At 38.8% G+C, this 22,057-nt stretch overlaps 1 protein-coding gene across 2 annotated transcripts in view; it reads left to right on the top strand.

The window, feature by feature from the left end:
* The window catches only part of LOC115221618 (coiled-coil domain-containing protein 84-like), a 42,061-nt gene that overhangs the window by 429 nt on the left and 19,575 nt on the right, over positions 1-22,057 (top strand). For both annotated transcript variants that reach the window (XM_029791818.2, XM_036510716.1), the window contains exons 2-3: positions 5,139-5,308; positions 8,230-8,322. In XM_029791818.2, the coding sequence (XP_029647678.1) occupies positions 5,139-5,308; positions 8,230-8,322 (263 nt within the window). The remainder of the gene's footprint in view (positions 1-5,138; positions 5,309-8,229; positions 8,323-22,057) is intronic.

A 22,057-nucleotide genomic window follows, 5' to 3' on the forward strand; every position in this document is an offset into this window, starting at 1 on the left:
TAAACACACCAGCATCGGTTGTCAAGCGATGTTGGAGAGACAAACACACGTACATATACATATATACGACGGGCTTCTTTCAGTTTCCGTCTAATCCCCTCACAAGGCTTTGGTCAGACCGACGCTATAGTAGAAGACACTTGCCCAAGGTGCCACGCAGTTTGACCGAACCCGGAACCATGTGGTTGGTAAGCAAGCTACTTACCACAGAGCCACTCAACTTGGGCCATCATCTCGTCTTTTCGCGATCTTTTGATTTAAGAACTTTGCAGTTATAAATGGAGCATAGCTACGCAAATGTATCTCCACTGAAAGTTACGAGGAATCTAAGCCGAAGGGGGCACGATTGTGCAGATGTGCCTTATAATTTTGTTACTATAGCTATTTCTTACTTTACTACAGATTTATTATTCATTAACAATTTATTCTTCCTTCATGTTTGGATTATTGTGTGTAATATGGTTGATGAAAAAGTTGCCAACGAATTAGCAGTAATACCTGTCAGTGACAATACAATATCACAGAGAATTTGTTCAATTGCAGGGCATTTAGAAGGAATGCTTATTGCAAGACTGCAATCTGGTATAGATTTTGCAATACAGCTAGACGTAAGCAGTGATATTGCAAATTGCACTACACTTTTAGTTTATGTCAGATAGAGGATCTTTTCGGTTTGAACGTTAGTTTTTTTCTAGCGGTGTTATATGAAATTGTCACTCATAATTATGACCCTAGTATCGATCTATTGCATTTCAATCTCTTTTAGGGTTAGGGGTGGGGGAAGGGTATCTTTTTTCTTCACAAATGTAAATAAACCCAATCTGTTTCTTAAATGAGGGACATATTCATACGGCACAGAATGCTTTTTAACTCAATAGACATCACTGATTGATTGAAATTGAAGAAATAAAACAACAAATATCTTACAAACTATAGAATTTTCTCAATAAAGGCAAGAGAAAAAGATGTTTTATAAACACATTCTACCAGTATACGAGGTTTAAAATTTTTTAATTACCCAGAAATTATGTTAAAAACTGCCGTTCAAACCGTAAAGATTCCAAGTAGATATGCGTGGCAAAATGATGTGTTGGAAGACTTGTGCTGCCTAAATTTGACATCGTATACAACTGGTGCAGACATATTTGCTACATTAAAAGACTGTCTTGTTGGGCAGTATAAATTAAACTTGAAAAACTGCAAAGGGATTACAATTTGGAATCACTTTTATACACTGACAAGCTCTGGTATCAAAGGGACTTTCGGTGAATCTTAAGGAAGCATTGAAAAGTGCATTTAAGATTGTAAATTTCATTGAAGAGAGCTCACTAAATGGTAGAATATCTGAAATATTCTGTTCAGAGATTGGATCCCGATACACCCACTTGCTGTATCACAAAGAAGGTTGTTGGTTGTCATGAGGCAAAGTACTTAGCTGGGTGTATGAACTTAGAACTGAACTTATGTTTTTGGTAGAAAGAAATAATCCCATGGCACAACTTTTTGAAGAGGATATTTGGGTTACCAAACTGGCTTATTTACCTGATATTTTTGGCATTCTTAATGATCCAAACATGAAACTTCAAGGAAAAAGTGGCAATATATTTCAACATATTGAAGGGTTTCAGAAAATCTTTATTCTAGGCACAAGGCCCGAAATCTTTGGGTAGGGGGCCAGTTGATTAGATCAACCTCAGTACGCAACTAGTACTTAATTTATCGACCCCAAAAGGATGAAAGGCAAAGTCAGCCTCGGCGGAATTTGAACTCAGAACGTAAAGACAGACGAAATATCGCCAAGCATTTCACTCAGCGTGCAAAGATTTCTACTAGCTCATTGCCTTGAGGGGGTTTCAGAAAATGCTGAGTCTATGGCAAAGAAGACTTAAAAGTGATTATTACATGTTCCCAACATTGTTACAATACAATGCTGAGAACATTGTCAGTGATGACATTATGAAGATTAAAACTAGAGATTTTGTCACTTCTTACTTTCCTATCTTGAAGCTTTGATAAGTATTTCCCTGAAAAGAAATTTGAATCAGTGAAGAAAAAGCCCGTGGAAAGCAAATCCATTTGCTTTCCAAAGCCCTGCATCAGTAATTGAGTTAACCCTTTAGCATTCAGATTATTCTGTAAAATGTAAAGCTTATGTATTCACACCATGTAAAATTAATCTTGCATCATTTCATGGCGTTGAGATTTCAATGATGTGATTGTTTATTTTTAAAATGACACAATAGGTAGCTATGAATGACCATATCTGACTAGTTTGAACATAAAACAGGTAGAATATTTTGACCGGATATGGCCGGTTTAAACACTAAAGGGTTAAACTTATTTCCCTGAAGAGGAAGCTGAATTGCTGCATCTTAGTTGTTCCTTCACACTTAAGAATGGTTTTGAGAAATTAAATTTGTGCTAATTTTGGATTAAGAACAAAGAGGAATTTCCACTACTGAGTAAAAAAGGCTTTTCTATTATTATTGCTTTTGCAACTACTTTCTTATGTGAACTGGGATTTTTGACATTAACTCAATTGAAGACAGGACAGAAACAGGCTCAACCCTGCACCTGATATGCATGTAGCATTGTCTTCCTCTGTTCCTAACTGCAATCAAGTGCTTATTAACCCTTTTGTTACCATATTTCTGTTGAGATGCTCTGTGTTTCTTTCAATTAATTTTAAATATAACAAAGAATTTAGTAAAATAACTTAGTATCATTAAGCTAGTGTTAGGAACATAAATTGTGACTAAGGATTGGTGAAAGATTTTAATTCAAAACTTATGAAAACAAGACATTTATACTACAGAGCCAGAGGTGGTTTTGGCCGGGTTGGTAACGAAAGGGTTAACAAACAAGGGCATCAATCTCATTAAATGACATTTTTTTTCAAATATTATTTACTTTACCTTTGTGTTGGAATTTCCTCTAAATATATTTTTCTAAAAATAATACTCTGACATCCATACAAATAGATAAATACAATTCCAATATGTGCGGAATATAAGAAATATACATATGAATTGCCGATGCTAAATAAATGAACCTGGGGAATAGAGTTTGGCTTTGGGTGTGATGGGTCACGATGCAAAATGTGGTTCTTGCTGTGGGTTGCAGTAAAAAAAGTCTGAAGAATGCTGCTCTAGGAAACTGACTCAGCCTAAGGGGACAAGATGGCTCGCCAACCACCTGGATGTCATCGAGGCATGAGAATAAATGATTGAATGTGATAAAAATAAAGATAAAATGAAATAGAGTAAAAAAGCACTACAAGATAACAACAAAAGGGGCACCAAGGAAGAGCAGTAAAGTAGAAGGCATATATATAAGGCAGAACATGCAATCCCAAACACACACACATACATATATGTGTGTGTGTATAAATACATATACACACACACACACACACACACATATATATATATATATATAGAGAGAGAGAGAGAATGTTAGTTATGGTCAGTTCAAAGGGTTACTCAGGGTTCCATGTCCATAAGGCGCTTAACTGAAGTGCTTTATGGACGTGAAACCTTGGGTAACCCCATAGACCAGCCATAGTTAACTTTATCTAAATACTCTACTGCTCTATAACTTAGAGTGTGCTTCTCTTTTCGATTTATGATTTACTGACAAGATATATATATATCTATTTTTATATGTATTGATATGAGTAGGTCAATTCGGGAAACAAATGCTATGACCTACTTTGCTCGTTGTAGTCTGAAAGTCTGGAATACAAAGTTATTGTCCTTTGTTCCGTCAGATTCTGGAAGGATTAATGAGTTTTAAGGCGACCTTTGGCCTTGTGCCGGTCAGGGAAAGTTCGAGGAAGCTACCCTTTAAAAAGCGAACGAGCTGTGAGTTTGAAACAGTCGGCCGGCAGTTCTGGCAGAGACGGGACTGATATGAAGGCGGTCAGTAGAGGAAGACAGACAGGGAATCTGAGGAGCTGACAAGCGAGAGAATGACAGTGTAGAGGAGGACAGACAGGGAATCTGAGGGGCTGACGAGCGAGAGAATGACAGTGAATGTGAAAGAGGAAGACAGGCAGATAAGATCTCGGCGAGAGGCAACGACAACGTGGAGAAGGACATACACATAGGATTAAGGAGCGAGAGAGAGGGACTACGGTATGAGGGCACTGGCTATTGTAGTAGCTCGTAACGGTATGTTTATTTATGTTTGATATATGAAAAGAACTGTTACAGAATTTTCCAGTAAATATTGGTGCTTTGGTGTACCATTTATCTATTTTTATATATATAACGCACACATACCAAACAGACTTCCACACAGTTTCCATCTACCAAATTCACTCACAGGGCATTAGTCAACCTGGAGCTATAATAGAATACACTTGTCCAAGGTGCTACACAGTGAGACTATACATGAAACCATGTGCAAACCTCTCAAACACAGCCATATTGGCACCTATTAGATATTGATTTCAAATTTTGGCACAAGGCCAGCAAGTTGATTAGATGGACTCCAGTTTTCAACTGGTACTTATTTCATTGACCCCCTAAAGGATGAAAGGCTAAGTCAACCTCAGCAAGTTTTGAGTTCAGAATGTAACGATAGACCAAATACTGCTAAGCATGCAAACGCTACAGCCAGTTCACTGCTTTCGGTGCCTACTAGATATTAATGTTATGTTGAGATCACTTCAATCTTCTTTGTCCTTCTTCATTGTTAAATGAGTTCTTACAAACAATAACTCTGAGCACCTTTTCAAACTACACCTGTCTAACACCCGTGGACATATTTACAAAGTCAGAAAACAGCACAGCTCCCATGACTTTAGGAAACATTTTTTCACACTGAGAGTTGCTGAAGCATGGAACAAACTGCCGGCATCAGTTGTTAGTTGTCGGAGCACTGCATCCTTCAAAACTTCCATGCTTTCTGAGATTCACCAACACTACACCTGATTTTCTCCCCTCCATACACACACAAGCATGTATCTGACTCATACATTATTCGCTTTCCAGACATTTTTACATTACTGCATATACTTTATACGCACTATCTGACAAGTTGTGGTGCACCTGAGCACTGTATATAATAATTTCATTACTATTTTTTATTATTATTTTGCTTTCTTTCTTTCTTTTTTTTTTTTTTTTTTCCAGCTTTCTCTGTGTAGAAAAGCAATTGAGAATCCATCTGTGATAAATTTATGCAATGAAAAGATGAACCTGCAAAATGTTTGGTGCTATTTTTGTTCTGTTGAAATTGAGAGACATTCAGTAAATGGTAATTTCCTCATCATGGAACATAACCTATTGGCTCACCTAACAACGTATGTCATGTTTATTTTATTTATATTTTGTCTTGTTCTTTGCAAGCTTTATTTTTATCTTTGTAGAGTGTCTTTTATTGTTTACTGGAGCAATGACTTTGAAGGGTTTGAGACAAGCAAATTGACCCCAATACTTATATTTTAGAATCTGGTACTTATTCTATCGGTCTCTTTTGCCAAACTGTTAAGTTATGATGCTATAAACAAGCCATCACTAGTTGGTGGAGATGGGCAAACACAACGATATAAAAGGAAGTCAAAAATTACCTGCAATAATAAATCTCTGAACGAGGTATAAACAGTAACTGCACGACAATGTGAGTTTGGGTTGACGAGGGAGGGATGGCCTCCCTTTGCAAATGCTGATGGGGCACAGAAAGTGTGTCACTGGCCAGCTGGAGGCGATGTTCTCCTGGGGCTGCAAGCTACAGTAACACCCACCCTTAGTGGTTAGCCATGTTGAGATGGCAAATTATATCTCACAAAAATAACCTGTTTTTGCTGAAACATTCTTTAGGTTGGCCACATTTCCTTCAGTGCTCACATACTATATGGCTCAGAATCCTGAACGTTATCAAAGAAGCTTGAGAGGCAGTTGGATGGAACCTACACTCACCTCCTTATGAGAGCTCAAAATCTCTCGTGGAAGCGCCGTCCAACCAAAATGCAAATATATGGGAAACTACCACCTGTGTCATCTCTTGTGAAAGGTAGGAGAGTCCAGTTTGCTGGACATTGTTGTAGAGCTGAAAAAGAAGTAATTTCTACTCTTCTCCTCTGGAAGCCATCTACTCGCAATACCAGAGGGTGCACACTCTCCTACCCTGATGTAATCTCCAGGGATACAGGCATCCAGCAACAGGACCTCCGTAATGCCATGATGGACCGTGAAGTCTGGCGTAGCATGGTAAATTCCATTGTCTCGACCACGGTCGAACAATGATGATGATGATGATGTAAATGTGGTTTGACCTTGATCGCTTCAGTTTTGTTTTGTGTGTTACACAGTAAACATGGCCACTCTGCTTTTGGTGTGCACCAAGGAAGAAAAGAGATCAGTAATCCAATTTCTCTGGTCCGAAGGTGTGTCATCATCATCATCATCATCGTTTAACGTCTGTTTTCCGTGCTAGCACGGGTTGGATGGTTCGACCGGGGTCTGGGAAGCCAGGAGGCTGCACCAGGCTCCAGTCTGATCTGGCAGTGTTTCTACAGCTGGATGCCCTTCCTAATGCCAACCATTCCGTGAGTGTAGTGGGTGCTTTTTACGTTCCACTGGCACAGGTGCCAAGGGAGTCTGGCAGCGGCGATGATTGGTTGGTGCTTTTTACATGCCACCGGCACAGAAGCCAGTCAAGGCGGCGCTGGCATCGGCCACGCTCAGATGGTGCTTTTTATGTGCCACAGGAACTGAAATTCATTGCAGATTTTCAGTACAATAGGGGGACCGTGTTCTACTGTGTACAAGTATGTATGAGTGGATCAAGAAGTTTAAAAATGACCAGACATTGTATATTGGGCTCTCCATCTACATTACAGTGACTTATGCCCCACCTCCACTGAACCAAATTTCCTCCCAAGCACTGTACCTATCTCACCCCTTTCAGGGGTGAGGCAAGTTCAGTGTTAATATTTAGTTTGGTATCAAATGATACTGCTTATGCGATATGATTGGATGACAAGAGAATCTTTTCTCTTTTATTTGTTTCAGTCATTGGACTGTGGCCATGCTGGGGCACCACCTTGAAGGGTTCAGTCAAACAAATCAAATCCTGTTACTTGTTTCTAAGTCTGGTATTTATTCTGTCAGTCTGTTTTGCCAAACTGCCAAGCTACAAGGACATAAGCAAACCAACACCAGTTGACAAGTTGTGTGTGTATGGGTGGGTGGAGGTGACAAACGCAAACACACACATCATCATCATCATCGTCTAGTGTCCACCTTCCATGTTGGCATGAGTTGGATGGTTTGATAGGAGCTGACCAAGCAGGAGCCTGCTCCAGACTCCTGTGTCTGTTTTGGCATAGTTTTTACAGCTGGATGCCCTTCCTAACACCAACCACCCAGCAGAGTGGACAAAGTGCTTTTTATGTGGCACACAAATTCATTCACAAGCCATTGTTCGGCCTACTGTCGAAATTTTTTTTTCCTACAAGAGTTCCGGACCCTAGTAATGAACTCATTTGCATACAGCCAATCAGAGCTCACCTTGACCAATTTCTTGGTAAAACACACTCTACCAAGTAAACTCAAGACAAAGAACAGTGTTGTAAGTCGACCGATCGCCAAATTATACCTGATTTTAGAAGACAAGTAATTAGATAGATTTGCATCTATACCTATTATCAGATTATGTCAGGGCCCCATATGGTAAAGATGTGGATGGGAAAAATGTGGGTAGAGGGTGATGTGATAGCAACTCTTACTGCTTTATAAAGTAAACAACGACACAAATAACTACGCAGAGACAGCCATGGTTGAAACAAGAACAAGAATAACAAGCATTATTAAAAGAGAAAAGAAATATGGTCATTCCTTACCCAAGTGACCTTTTCTTATTGCCCATCGCTTGTTATGTGCTCATAAATTAGTTTGATAGTTGAGCTGTATGCAAATGAGTTCATAACTGGGGTCCGGAACTCTTGTGGGGAAAAAAAGTTTCGTGGCCTACTGCTATAAGTAAAAGGCACTTGCCTAAGCCACCACACTGTGAACTGAACCTGAAACTATGTGGTTACAAAGGAAACTTTCTTAACCACAAAGAAATTACAAAATTGCTACAAACTTGGTTTGAGCAAACACTCCAGAATGCAAAGGCAAGCATCATTAGAACAAGGTTTTATTTACTGAGGAAGTTTCAAATGAGTTATCAACGTGTTGCAGTTGTCATGATGTTATTCTATACTTTCTCTACTTCCAGAGAACTTCACAAAACCAACACAAGACTGTTCTTTCAGAAAAATTTTTTGAAGAACTATAATAAATATATTTTTACAGAAAAAGAATTTGAAAGGTAATTTCTATACTTACATTCATGTATATATGCATATGTTGGGGAGTTGCCATTATTTAATGTGTAGGAAAGAATAATTGTAAATTCAGTACATGGATCCTCGTTAATCACCAATTTGTCAATTGGTGATCTGGGATAATATGGTATGCTCAATTGCAAACCATGTTACACTTCTAAAGAATTGATCCATGATAGCAGAAGTCACTAATCAATCAAAGATTCTGCTTGGTCTGCAAAAGTTACTCCGGTGACCATCCACAACGCTCAACAACACAGGTTACCCAGAATGCCCTGGTTATTGTTTGCGTTTACATGCTGTGATGTGAGTCTATATTTTTCGTGTGTACATGCACCCCTCTACATGGAACCAGTGAACAGAAAAAATAATTTTCACTGTCATATTTTTATTATTTACTGATCATATTACTAAAGTTTGTTGTATATATCTCTTATGATAAAAGCCACAGTTTCTCTGCCTGTTACCATGTTCGTTTTTAATACAATTGTACAATATACAATTTCTTCAATTGGAATTTACCTATGATTGTTTGAAGTAGATTCGATTGGGTCATGGCATGTAATTTTTTTTCAATTTGACCCCCAATTAAGCAAAAATTAGATCAAACTCGATATTTTACGATTTGCCTCTCTCATTTCATATGCTTCACTCTTTCTCTTACCACACTTTCTGCTACTTTCTCTTTGCAAGTGTACACACACATAGACACGCAAACATATACATATACGATTGCCTCTCTCATTTCAAATGCTTTCCTCCGTCTATTACCACACTTTCTCCTACTTTCTCTTTGCAAGCGGGGAAACAGATACACGTGCATTGTTTGTGGGGGGAAGTTCTTTTGAAGTTGGTGTGCATCGGAAGCATTGATGTACATGTGTGCGTGCGTGAGTGTGTGTGTGTATGTGTGTTTGATGGCGTGTGCGACACAGAAAGTGTGGTGTGTAAGTGAAGTGCTTTTGTTAGTGTGTGTAAAGAGACAGAGAGAGTAATGTTGTGCTGTGTGTGTATGTGTGAAAGACAGAGATAACTGAACTTTTTTTATTCACTTTTTGTAGTGAGTGACTGAGAGAGAGGTTATGTATGTATATATGTATGGCTTCAGTGACACATACCTACGTACACCTAAAGCACGCACACAAACGGAGCGCGAACTTCAAAAGAACTTCATGCTCTATCTATCTGGTTTGCCATTCCTCACACACACACACACATACACACGCAAACATATACATATATGATAGTGACAAACACAAACGTTTCAAACAACTACATACAAACACTCGAACACACACACACACACACACACGTGTGTGTTTGTTATTAGTAAAAAAGGCGCCAAACACAATTCACTTTCTCATTCGAACACATTTGCAAACACACACCAACGGTCGAATTGCCATAACTCAGCAGAAAAGGTAAATTGGTTTTTAATTTACTATCTGTCGCTAAATTTTGGTAGTATTAATTGGCAAGTGTACTTCAGTTGTCAATTGTTGAAAGAAAGAAATTGTAAGCTAAGAAGGTGTGTGTGTGTATGTGTGCGTGTGTGTGTGTATGTGTGCGTGCGTGTGTGTCTGTGTAGGAAGTGAAGGATAAAAATATGGCAAGAAGTGGACAGATGTACATATATACATACATCCATACATACATGTGTGTGTGTATGTACGTGTATTAATGTGTGTGTGTTATCTCTCTCTATATAAAGCTGAAGTTGTCTGTGTGCGGCAGGTTTGGTAGCCTTCAACTATCTCCTCCGAGACCCTGCGGCGCAAGTTGACCAAAATTGAGAGTATGATAGAAGAAGTGTTGCTCTTCCTTCCGTAGAAGATAAAATTCAAATTGGACCATGTTAACACCAAAAATTATTTACATCAAAAAGCTGCTTTTTTCTATGAAAATCCCTATTTTTACCATTTTTTCACTGCTTTGTCGCCACTTTTTGGTGTATTTCAACCAGAAAAATGTTCACTTGAACACAATAACAAGCTAAATAATGCAAAATTTTTACTTTTCAAAAATTCCAATTCCAGCGGGTCGAAACAAACCCGAGCAACGCCGGGCGATACTGCTAGTTATTACAATAAAACAATATCTTAATATAAGGTATACTAGCCATCTCAATATTGCTAACCACTAAGGGTGGGTGTTACTGTAGCTTCTAGCCCCAGGAGATCATCGTCTCCAGCTGGCTTTAGGCACACTTTCTGTGGCCTTATGGTATTTGCAAAGGGAGGTCATGCTTCCCTCGTCAACCTAAGTGATATGCACGGACTGCAGTTTCTAGGTATTTGCCTGTCTTCAGCGTACTGCAATCACCGGTTTTCGATGAAGGGAGACCGTTTGCAAATCCTTATATATGGTTTTTCCAGTAACTTTTCGTCACTGATTTCGAAAAACTCTGCAAGCAATAATAAATCTCTGAACGAGATGTAAATAGTAACTGCATGACAATGTAAGGTATACTAGCCATCTCAATATGGCTAACCACTAAGGGTGGGTGTTACTGTAGCTTAATATCTTAATACATGTTTAAAAAACAGTTTGGAGATGTTATGAAACCAATTTTTCCTTTTTATGTTGGGTTGTCATCAATAGCGTTATTATGGATGACAAGGGTGATGTTTTGGCTTTGACAGCTGATTGTAATCTTGTCTGTATCTGGAAGGTCTACACAGATTGAAAGACGGACTGTGATGTGTGTGAGTGTGACTGTACATACATGTGTGTGTTTATGAGGGAGTTCACACACACACACATAAGAATTTTCTCCTCGTCAGCGATAAATACAGTAAGAAATAAATGAAATACTTACTTATACCCATGAAAGAAGCAAACACTGAGCTCATGACTTAGTGTTTGCTTATAAGTAAGTATTTCATTTATTTTTTACCGTATTTATCGCTGACAAGGAGAAAATTCTTATGAATTATCTCTCAAATTGGGACTGATACTATAATAACGGAATTTAAGAAATTTCTGTCGGCTTACTTCGAGACACGTGCTTATAGTGATAAATTATATGGTTATTGACGATTTAAGTCTATTTTCGGCATATTTGGCATTAGAATTTTTTTCTTTTGCCCTTGTTTATAAGTTGTCTATAAATTTAACCTTTAAAGGTATTTTTTAATATGCTGGCCATTGATAGAATTTTTTTCGAAAAATTTTATCCTATATTAGATGTAAATTATATATATATAATGTTAGTCTTGCCAGAAATTAGGTGCCCTCTCTGGTGCTGGTGCACTGATATAGGGCATCTAGTTCTACAAAAAAGTTATCAAATGAAGAGAGACCCTTTAAATCTTTTTTGTCTAGTGCTGGGATTGTGATAAAATTCAGCCAGTACACCCTTTAAATCATCATCATCATCGTTTTAATGTTCTCTTCTTTATGTTTGCATGGGTCAGACAGAATTTATTGAGGCAGGTTTTCTTCAGCTGGATGCCCTTTCTGTCACCAAGTTAGGTGATATTTCCCACCTGGCCAGACATGTTTCTGCTGAACATTGGAAATGAATGACACCACTTCGATGATAGCAATGACCCTTTTACAACTATCATGTGATATGAAAGCAAGGAGGGAGACACACACACACTGTGTACACATATATATGTATACTCCTTTACTCTTTTATTTGTTTCAGTCATTTGAATGCAGCCATGCTGGAGCACCACCTTTAGTCGAGCAAATTGACCCCAGAGCTTATTCTTTGTAAGCCTAGTATTTATTCTATTGGTCACTGTTGCCGAACCACTAAGTTACGGGGATGTAAAGAAACCAACAACAGTTGTCAAGTGATGTTGGGGGACAAACACAGACACACAAATACACACACACATATACGATGGGCTTCTTTCAGTTTCCATCTACCAAATCCACTCACAAGGCTTTGGTTGGCCTGAGGCTATAGTAGATGACACTTGCCCAAGGTGCCATGCAGTGGACTGAACCCGGGACCATGTGGTTGGTAAGCAAGCTACTTACCACACAGTCACTCCTGCGCCTATATATATATATATATATATATATATATATATATATATATATATATATATATATATTATATATATATATATATATATATATATATATATATATATATACTAGCATTAAAGACCCGTCGTTGCCAGGTCATAGTGCTAGTGCATATATATATGTGTACATATTACATGTACATCTATATATATACATCTACACATAAAATACAAAATACAAAGTTGTATCTTGATATCACTAGTGATAACAATACTCAAAATATATAACAGACTGGAATTGTAAGCCCGTCTCTTGTAATTTCGATCAAGTGTATCTTCTCCTCCCTCTTGTATAGAAGTGTGGCTACAATCCAGCCTACCTCTACTTCTGGGGTGGGGGGGCATTTTTAATTTTTTTTTGGGATGTCCTACGTCCCAGATATAAAGGTAAAGATAAAATATTTCCACTTTGCAAGTTCGAGTTGAGTACTCAATTGCACGCTTCGTTGACTCGAACCTTGCTTCTATTGTGGCGAATTTAAAACCTCTGATTAGATGTCTTTCATAGTCGCACCAAGACACTTTTCGAAGGTGTTTTCCTCCATGTGTTCAAATCTTTTTAACAATTCCAGTCTGTTATATATTTTGAGTATTGTTATCACTAGCGATATCAAGATATAACTTTGTATTTTGCATTTTATGTGTAGATGTATATATATAGATGTACATGTAATATGTACACATATATACATGCACTAGCACTATGACCTGGCAATGACGGGGTCTTTAATGCTAGTATATATATATACTGGCGTAAACACATAAATGTGAAACAAGGTGGAAAAAAAGTACTCAAATACCAGTGGTAGAGTAATATGCTTTATTTAAAGCAGCAGAAAATTCAACAAAACCTGTTACTCTATATGCATACAGTCCCCTTCTTATTTTCATAAATTCCTCTTCCAAACAATTTTGACGTCATTGCTTATAACGGATTTTTAAAAACACTCATTATCACTGTGAACATTATGTAGCAAGCCATAGAAAAGTTTTAGTCCGTCTTGAGGCTGATTGATTTTCCTTGTCTTTCCTGATGAGAAGACGGCATAATGCACACTTTATTCCTTCGGAATTAAGAATATGCAGTCTTCGAAACATGTGTTGAAAGTAAAGGAATTGTGTTAAAATCTTCATTCGACTCCATTCTTTTATTCATTTTATATATATATTATATATAGATATATATATATATATATATATATCTCTTATGATAAAAGGCAGATTTTATCTGCCTCCCAAACAGTTTGTTTTTTATACAATTCTACAATATAGAATTTCTTCAATTGGAATTTACCTATCATTTTTACAAGTAGATTCCATCGGGTCGTGGCATGTAAAGTTTTTTCAATTTCACCACCAATTAAGCAGAAATTCGAGAAAAGTAAATATTTTACCTTTTCCCTCTTTCATTTCAAGTGCTTCACTCCTACCATTACCACTACACTTTCTCCTCCTTTGTCTTTGCAAGTGTGCAATGATTAAAGTGAAAGTATTTATATAAAAGGGATGAGCAATTAATACTGGTCATCCTTTTTGCTAGAAGATCCGCTGTGGTCTTATATGCTACACCAATGGTTTTCAATTCATATTAATCAAATTAGTATTCAATTTTTAACCCTTATTATGTGTGTGTGTGTATTAGCAATTCGTATAAAATTGCATCAATGACTTGAACTTGAATAGAGGTACCGTCTTTACGGAAGCATTTTTGTTAAAATGCCTTCGATAGAAGAAAGTCCAAAAATGAATTTCGCTGCAGCCGTACACTTCTATACAAGATTCAATTGATCAAAATTGCAAGAGACGGGCCTACAATTCCAGTCTGTTATATATTTTGAGTATTGTTATCACTAGCGATATCAAGATATAACTTTCTATTTTGTATTTTATGTGTAGATGTATATATCTACCCATACACACACACGTACACACACACACACACATACATAGGGGCAGGTGTGGCTGTGTGGTAACAAACTACGTTCGAAGATACTGTACTTGATATGGGCGGTAGTACCTTGCCGGTCTATGGCCTACCTTCAACAAACCGGGAAGGCACAAACACTCTGTCTTCACATTTGCTGCGTGAGACATGTTTTAATGTTGACGAGCTTGCCAAGTACATAGCCGACAATGAGCCAAAGCTCCTTCCAGAACAGAAGTTCGCTTACAACTCCGTTGTTAATTCAGTCCGGGCCAAAGCTGGGGGGATATGGCAGGTGTAGCTGTGTGGTAACAAACTACATTCGAAGATACTGTACTTGATATGGGTGGTAGTGCCTTGCCGGTCTATGGCCTACCCTCAACAAACCGGGAAGGCATAAACACTCTGTCTTCACATTTGCTGCGTGAGACATGTTTTAATGTTGACGAGCTTGCCGAGTACATAGCCGACAATGAGCCAAAGCTCCTTCCAGAACAGAAGTTCGCTTACAACTCCGTTGTTAATTCAGTCCGGGCCAAAGCTGGGGGGATTTTTTTCCTGGACACTCCTGGGGACACTGGGAAAACTTTTGTCAACAAATTAATATTGGCTGAGATTAGGCGAACACAAAGCATTGCCATAGCTGTGGCATCATCTGGAATTGCGGCTACTTTGTTGCCAGGTGGCAGGACAGCTCACTCCACTTTCAAGCTTCCACTTGACTTAGCGAAGACTGAGACACCAACTTGCAACATCAGTAACAGCTTCGATCAGGCAGAAGTCTTCAGATGATGCAAGCTTATCGTTTGGGATGAATGCACGATGGCCCACAGAGGTGCTCTTGAGGCACTAGATAGATCTCTCAGAGACATCAAACACTCTTCAGCTCCCATGGGAGGCATAACACTTCTTCTTTCAGGGGACTTCTGACAAACACTTCCCGTTATTCCCAAAGGGACTAGAGCTGATGCAGTAAGTGTGTGTCTTAAGTCATCCACATTGTGGCCACTGGTGAAGACTCTCAAACTTCACACCAATATGCGTGCTCATATGCGACGTAATATCACATCAGCGGCATTTTCTCACACCCTCCTTGCACTTGGCGAAGGCAAAATACCAGGGGATGAAGATGGTAATATTGCCATCGATTCCATTTGTACCATTGTTAAAACACCTTCTGATCTCAGAGATGCAGTGTTCCCAGATCTACAAGCTAATTATCAGAATATGGATTGGATTGGCCAAAGGGCTATTCTGGCCCCGAGGAATAAAACTGTTCACCATATTAATGATAAAATGCTAAAACTCATTCCTGGGGATGTCTAGGTATATAAGTCTATCGATACAACTCCTGACCCAGAGACGTCATCAACTATCCAATAGAGGTACTTAATTCCTTTGAGCCCCCCCAGACTACCACCACACATTCTCAAACTTGAAGTTGGTGCCCCTATAATGCTCATTAGAAATTTGGTTCCCCCAAAACAATGCAATGGCACACGTTTGATCGTTAAGTCCTTATCTCCCACCGTAAACTTATATCAATATTTGCCTGAATAATCATCATAATTCAGTGCAATCATTAACAGTACTTTCAAGCAATTCAGCCCCGAGCATCGCCGGGCAATTCTGCTAGTATATATATATACTAGCAGTATCGCCCGGCGTTGCTCGGGTTTGTAAGGGAAATAACTATAAAGCATTTTTAGAGAGTTATAGCCAAAAATAGCAAAAAAATGAAGGTAAATTTTTTGAGAGTTAAAAAGGTCGAGTTGCGTCCTCTAGACAGTCTGTGGTTTGTGTTTCTGATTCTCGACCCCATGTCGAATTTATCGATTTTTTTCAGAACTGGGGGAACTTTTCAAAATTTTCGCTGCGTTAGTTTTGAATTATGACATTGGGCTATGTGTGTGTCAAGTTTCATCAGAATCGGTTGAAAGCCGTGGTCAGGGTGAGGGTACAACCTAACAGACACACAGACAAACTGCCGTTTATATAGAGAGAGATACAGAAGCAATGTGTCTTGGAAAATATATGTTTGTGAAGGCTGGAGTGTGTTTGAGAGACAGTTCGAAGACAGATTTGTTATCGACGGCAGCAATTCGTTATCGACATTCATAAAAAAACGAGGAGGGTCGTCTTGGCATGCGCTAGAAAGAACAGCAAAATTTCTTAAATCGATGAATTTCGTCGCCCAATAAAAATATTAACGACATTTTTTGAATATTTTCTTTATGTTTTTAGACCAAAAAGGCTTCTCCCATGGTTTTGAAGGGCCAAAAACAACAAAAAAAAGTGTGGGACTATGAGGGTGCGTGAATTCTGGGTCGTATTGTAAAAATTTCCGAAATATTTTTTCATAAAATGATGCCCCAGCTTGTCGGAGGCTATGATATAAATTGGGGAAAAAAATCCTCGACACCAGTGCGTAACTGATACTTAATTTATCAACCCCGAAACGATAATACATTGCCCCCCCCCCCCCCCCATTTCTGGTTTATTTACATTTTGTCTAAATTTGTTCTGGCAAGGGGCAAAACACAGAGGGGACAAAGATTTTTTGACTGCTATTTCTAAACTTCGGTATGTGGGTGAAGCAAATCTTTGCTGAACCCTAATTATAAAGTATTACTTAAGCTTACCATGAAATGGTCTTTTTCATGCCGAATTCTACTTGGTGAAATTACTGATTACTTGTTTATTAATTAATTTTACCCTTTGTTATTATCTATCTATATATATATATATATATATATATATATATTATATATATATATATATATATATATATATATCTTTATATATAAAAGAGAGGTTGTGTGTCTGTCTCCTACGATTTAGATTCCTTCCAACATTTTGCGGTGCAGTTTAACTAAAACCGGGTATCTTATAGTCGTGATTCATATCAAGCCCTTCTGGGTATTAGCGCGCGTCTACGATGAGTCTACGATTTAAAAAGAAATTTACCATCAATTTTTTCCATTTTAATGCATTTTTCGCTATCATATAAGGGAAGTAACTCTCTAAAAATGTCTACGATGAGTCAACGATTTTTAAAAAATTTACCATCATTTTTTTTCCATTCTTAATGCATTTTTTTGCTATTTTTTGGCTATAACTCTAAAAATGCTTATATAGTTATTTTCCTTACAAACCCGAGCAACGCCGGGCAATACTGCTAGTACATATATATATATATATACACACATAGATGGAGAGAGAGAGAGAGGGGTGCAGCAGTGGCTGTGTGGTAAATAGATTGTTTACAACATTGCTCTGGGTTCAGTCCCACTGCGTGGCACCTTGGGCAAGTGTTTTGTTTGCCGACCAAAGCCTTGTGAGTGGATTTCGTAGATGGAAACTAAAAGAAGCTCGTCGTATATATATATATATATATATATATATATATATATATATATATATATATATATATATATATACATGTATATATATATATACATATATATAGGTGTGTGTGTGTGCGTGCGTGTGTGTGTGTGTACGTGTGTGTGTGTTTGTGTCTGTATTTCTCCCCCCCCCCAACATCGCTTGACAACCGATGTGGTGTGTTTACCTCCCCATAACTTAGCGGTTCTGCGAAAGAAACCGATAAAATAATTACGAGGCTTACAGGTGTTGATTTGCTCGACTAGTTTAAGTTAAGTTGAATTAAGTTTTAGCTATGAGAGTGAGATGTCTAAGAATTATGTGGGATTTGGCTGCTATTTCTAGCTATAGAAAAAAGATGTCTATGATCTGTTCGAGATTTGGCTGCTATTTCTAGCTACGAAACATTTATGTTTATGATTTGTGCCAGATTTGGCTGCTATTTCTAACTATAGAAAAAAGATGTCTATGATTTGTTCGTGATTTGGCTGCTATTTCTAGCTACGAAAGAGTGAGATAGAGAATGAGAGAGAGAGAGAGATTTGCTTTTTCAAATCTCGGTTAGCAAAGGAAATGTGATTAGTATAGTATCAATTGAATGTCTAGACAAGTGTAGCGTTTGAAAACATCACTTCCTTTTGCCCTTTGATCTCTGTGTATGTATGTATATATGCATTGTGTATAGATGTAATTATGTATATTTCTATGTATGTATGTGAATTGTATAAATGAAGAAAGTGAGAGAGGGCGAAAGAAGAGAGAGATAGGAAAGATGAAAAAGAAAAAATAGGACTTCTTGGGAGTGATAAATAAAATATTTATATATTTATAGGCGCAGGAGTGGCTGTGTGGTAAGTAGCTTGCTAACCAACCACATGGTTCCGGGTTCAGTCCCACTGCGTGGCATCTTGGGCAAGTGTCTTCTGCTATAACCCCGGGCCGACCAATGCCTTGTGAGTGGATTTGGTAGACGGAAACTGAAAGAAGACTGTCGCATATATGTTTGTATATCTGTGTTTGTCCCCCTAGCATTGCTTGACAACCGATGCTGGTTTGTTTACGTGACTTAGCGGTTCGGCAAAAGAGACCGATAGAATAAGTAATAGACTTACAAAGAATAAGTACTGGGCTTACAAGGAATAAGTCCCGGGGTCGATTTGCTCGACTAAAGGCGTTGCTCCAGCATGGCCGCAGTCAAATGACTGAAACAAGTAAAAGAGTATGTAAATAGAAAGAAACAAAACACTGATGAACGTTTATTTATATATATATATATATATATATATATACGCGTGTGTGCGTGTGAGTGGGTCTCTGTGAGTCTGTGTGTATGCATATATATACTAGCATTATTACCCGGCGTTGCCGTGTCTTGGTGCTAGTTTAGTATAAATTTGTTAAATTAAAAATTTGGGGTAATAAAACATACAATGACATTAAAAAGAGGAATTAAAATTACAGAGAAAAATACATAGAAGATAAATATACACACTTACAAAAATACATAAAAGTTCATCTACAGGCCGTTTCGGAGATGCACCAATTAATATGAAACATTGTGCTTGAGGAGACCTGTTGAGTCAAGTGCATGTACACGAACATCGAAACAAGTATCAATGGAAACAGTAGTTGTGATACCTGTGTCGGTGGCACATAAAAAGTACCATCCGAACGTGGCCGTTGCCAGCGCCGCCTCGACTGGCTTCTGTGCCGGTGGCACATAAAAAGCACCATCCGAACATGGCCGATGCCAGACCCCCCCCCTCCTGGCACCTGTGCAGGTGGCATGTAAAAAGCACCCACTACACTCGTGGAGTGGTTGGCATTAGGAAGGGCATCCAGCTGTAGAAACACTGCCAGATCAGACTGGAGCCTGGTGCAGCCCTGGCTTCCCAGACTCCGGTCGAACCGTCCAACCCGTGCTAGCGCGGAAAACGGACATTAAACGATGATGATATCATATATTTAAAATCGACACTCCCCTCATCAGGACGTTTTTTACACACAACACAGTACACGAAACAAATGCACAATTACATACCGGCTACATGCGAAAGACCAGACATTACGTACTCCCCCAAATTCTCATAGATACTGAATGCTACTTTATAAGCATATAATTCAATCTAGCAGATCTGGACTAATTCACTTCTGCACTCAATTAAATTTTTAATCTTTTAATTTCTCCCATTCATGCAAAGCCACATATTCGAGTTCAAGTCCTTTTATACATTTTATACTAATTGCTATTTTTTCTTTTAATCAAGACTAGAAAACTTGAAATGTGGGATTGGGTTTTTTTGTTAGGATTTCAGAGAGTAAAAGTTTTAAGTGTGGTGCACAGCAGGTTCTTGTAGAGGAGTTACATGGTTACTCATATTTAGAAGAGAGGATGGAAATGATCTGTAGAAACTGTGAAGGGATAAATTCTTTTCTACTCTAGGCACAAAATTTTGGGGACAGAGGCATAGGAGTGGCTGTGTGGTGAGTAGCTTGCTTACCAACCACATTGTTCTGGGTTCAGTCCCACTGCGTGGCACCTTGGGCAAGTGTTTTCTAATATAACCTCGGGCCGACCAAAGCCTTGTGAGTGGATTTCGTAGATGGAAACTAAAAGAAGCTCGTCGTATATATATATATATATATATATATATATATATATATATATATATATATATATAGGTGTGTGTGTGTTTGTGTGTCTGTTCCAGGTTCAGTTCCACTGCGTGGCACCTTGGGCAAATGTCTTCTATAGCCTCGGGCTGACCAAAGTCTTGTGAGTGGATTTGGTAGATGGAAACTGAAAGAAGCCCGTCATATATATGTGTGTATATATATATATGTATTTTTTCTCCTGGCAGTAACACACGAAACACGAACCTCAGGATGAAAAATATCAGCTAAGATATATTAAGTTTCCGACCTGTTTCCTCCTTTCATTGTTTTTTTGCAAGTATTATCACCATCATGCCTTATTGTTTCCCCTTTTATTATCGTTGTCTTTCGTCTCAATGCTAGCTGAAGCATTTCTCCACAACATATAAACTCTCACTCACAGAAACTTATTCACACGACCGCAAAGCTTTTCGTCTCAAATCTTGTCTTTCTGTCGCTTAAATCTCTACCCCATCTTTCCCAACTTTCACTCATAGAAACTTATTCACACGACCGCAAGCATTTCATCTCAAATCTTGTCTTTTTGTCGCTTAAATCTCATCTTCCCCAGTGCGCGGTGCACCCGCCCCCTCCACCTGTACCGGAAGTCCTTATCTCACCTTGTCTTCCTTTGCTTTTCTTCCATGAATACTTAAAGGCCTTAAGCCAATACCACCCCTACTATATAAGGTGGTGACCATACGGCGCAAAACATGATAGTGTGGTGTAGTAGGTTGAACTTAAGATCATTGCTTTGCTTATGAATTCTGCCAAATGCGAGCTTTCTTCTTTTCAGGTACATGACGCCACTGCTCCCCGTCCCTGGGCCTCTAGGGCCCATACCTTCCACACCCTCAGGGTGGGCACCCTCAACGTTGGCACACTGAAAGGTAGGTCTGGCGAGATAGTCGAGATGCTTGAACGGAGATATGTTGATGTATGTTGCATGCAAGAAATAAGGTGGAGAGGAGGATCTGCTAGGTTCCTCACAGGCAAAGAACACAGGTACAAGATTTTCTGGGCAGGGAACACTGACGGGGTTGGTGGCGTGGGTATACTTATCGCTGAGAAATGGGTAGATAAAGTAATTGAGGTAATCAGAGTAAGTGACAAAATACTTAAGATTAGAATAGTGCTTCATCATAGATTAGCAACCATTATATCGGCCTATGCCCCTCAGCCAGGGCTACCCGATGGACAGAAAGACAGTTTCTATGACACCCTACTGCAGACCACTTCATTGACGAACGACAGGGACCTTCTCTTTGTGGCTGGTGATTTCAATGGGCATGTTGGACGACATGCTGGGGGCTTCCATGGCGTACATGGAGGCTACGGTTATGGTTCCCGCAACGAGGAGGGAACCAGGCTGCTGGAGTTCTGCGATGCGAATAGTCTTATGGTTTGCAACACTAACTTCAGGAAACCGACAAGCCACCTGGTCACCTACCAATCGGGCCGGCATACTAGCCAAATCGACTACATCCTTGCCAGAAAAAGGGAAGATGGCTGCTTATAAATGCCAATACCTTCCCAGGCGAAGAATGCACCCCACAACATAGACTGGTAGTTAGTGACTTTAGGATCAGGACTAAGAGGGCGACTAGAAGACGACCAACATGGAGAAGAAGGGTCTGGAAGCTTAAAGACCCTGCGAATAGACAGAGATTTAGAGACATGTTACTTGAAGCCTTTGACGAAATGGAAGGG

Source organism: Octopus sinensis, linkage group LG18 (assembly GCF_006345805.1).
Source record: "Octopus sinensis linkage group LG18, ASM634580v1, whole genome shotgun sequence".
Lineage (NCBI taxonomy): Eukaryota > Metazoa > Mollusca > Cephalopoda > Octopoda > Octopodidae > Octopus > Octopus sinensis.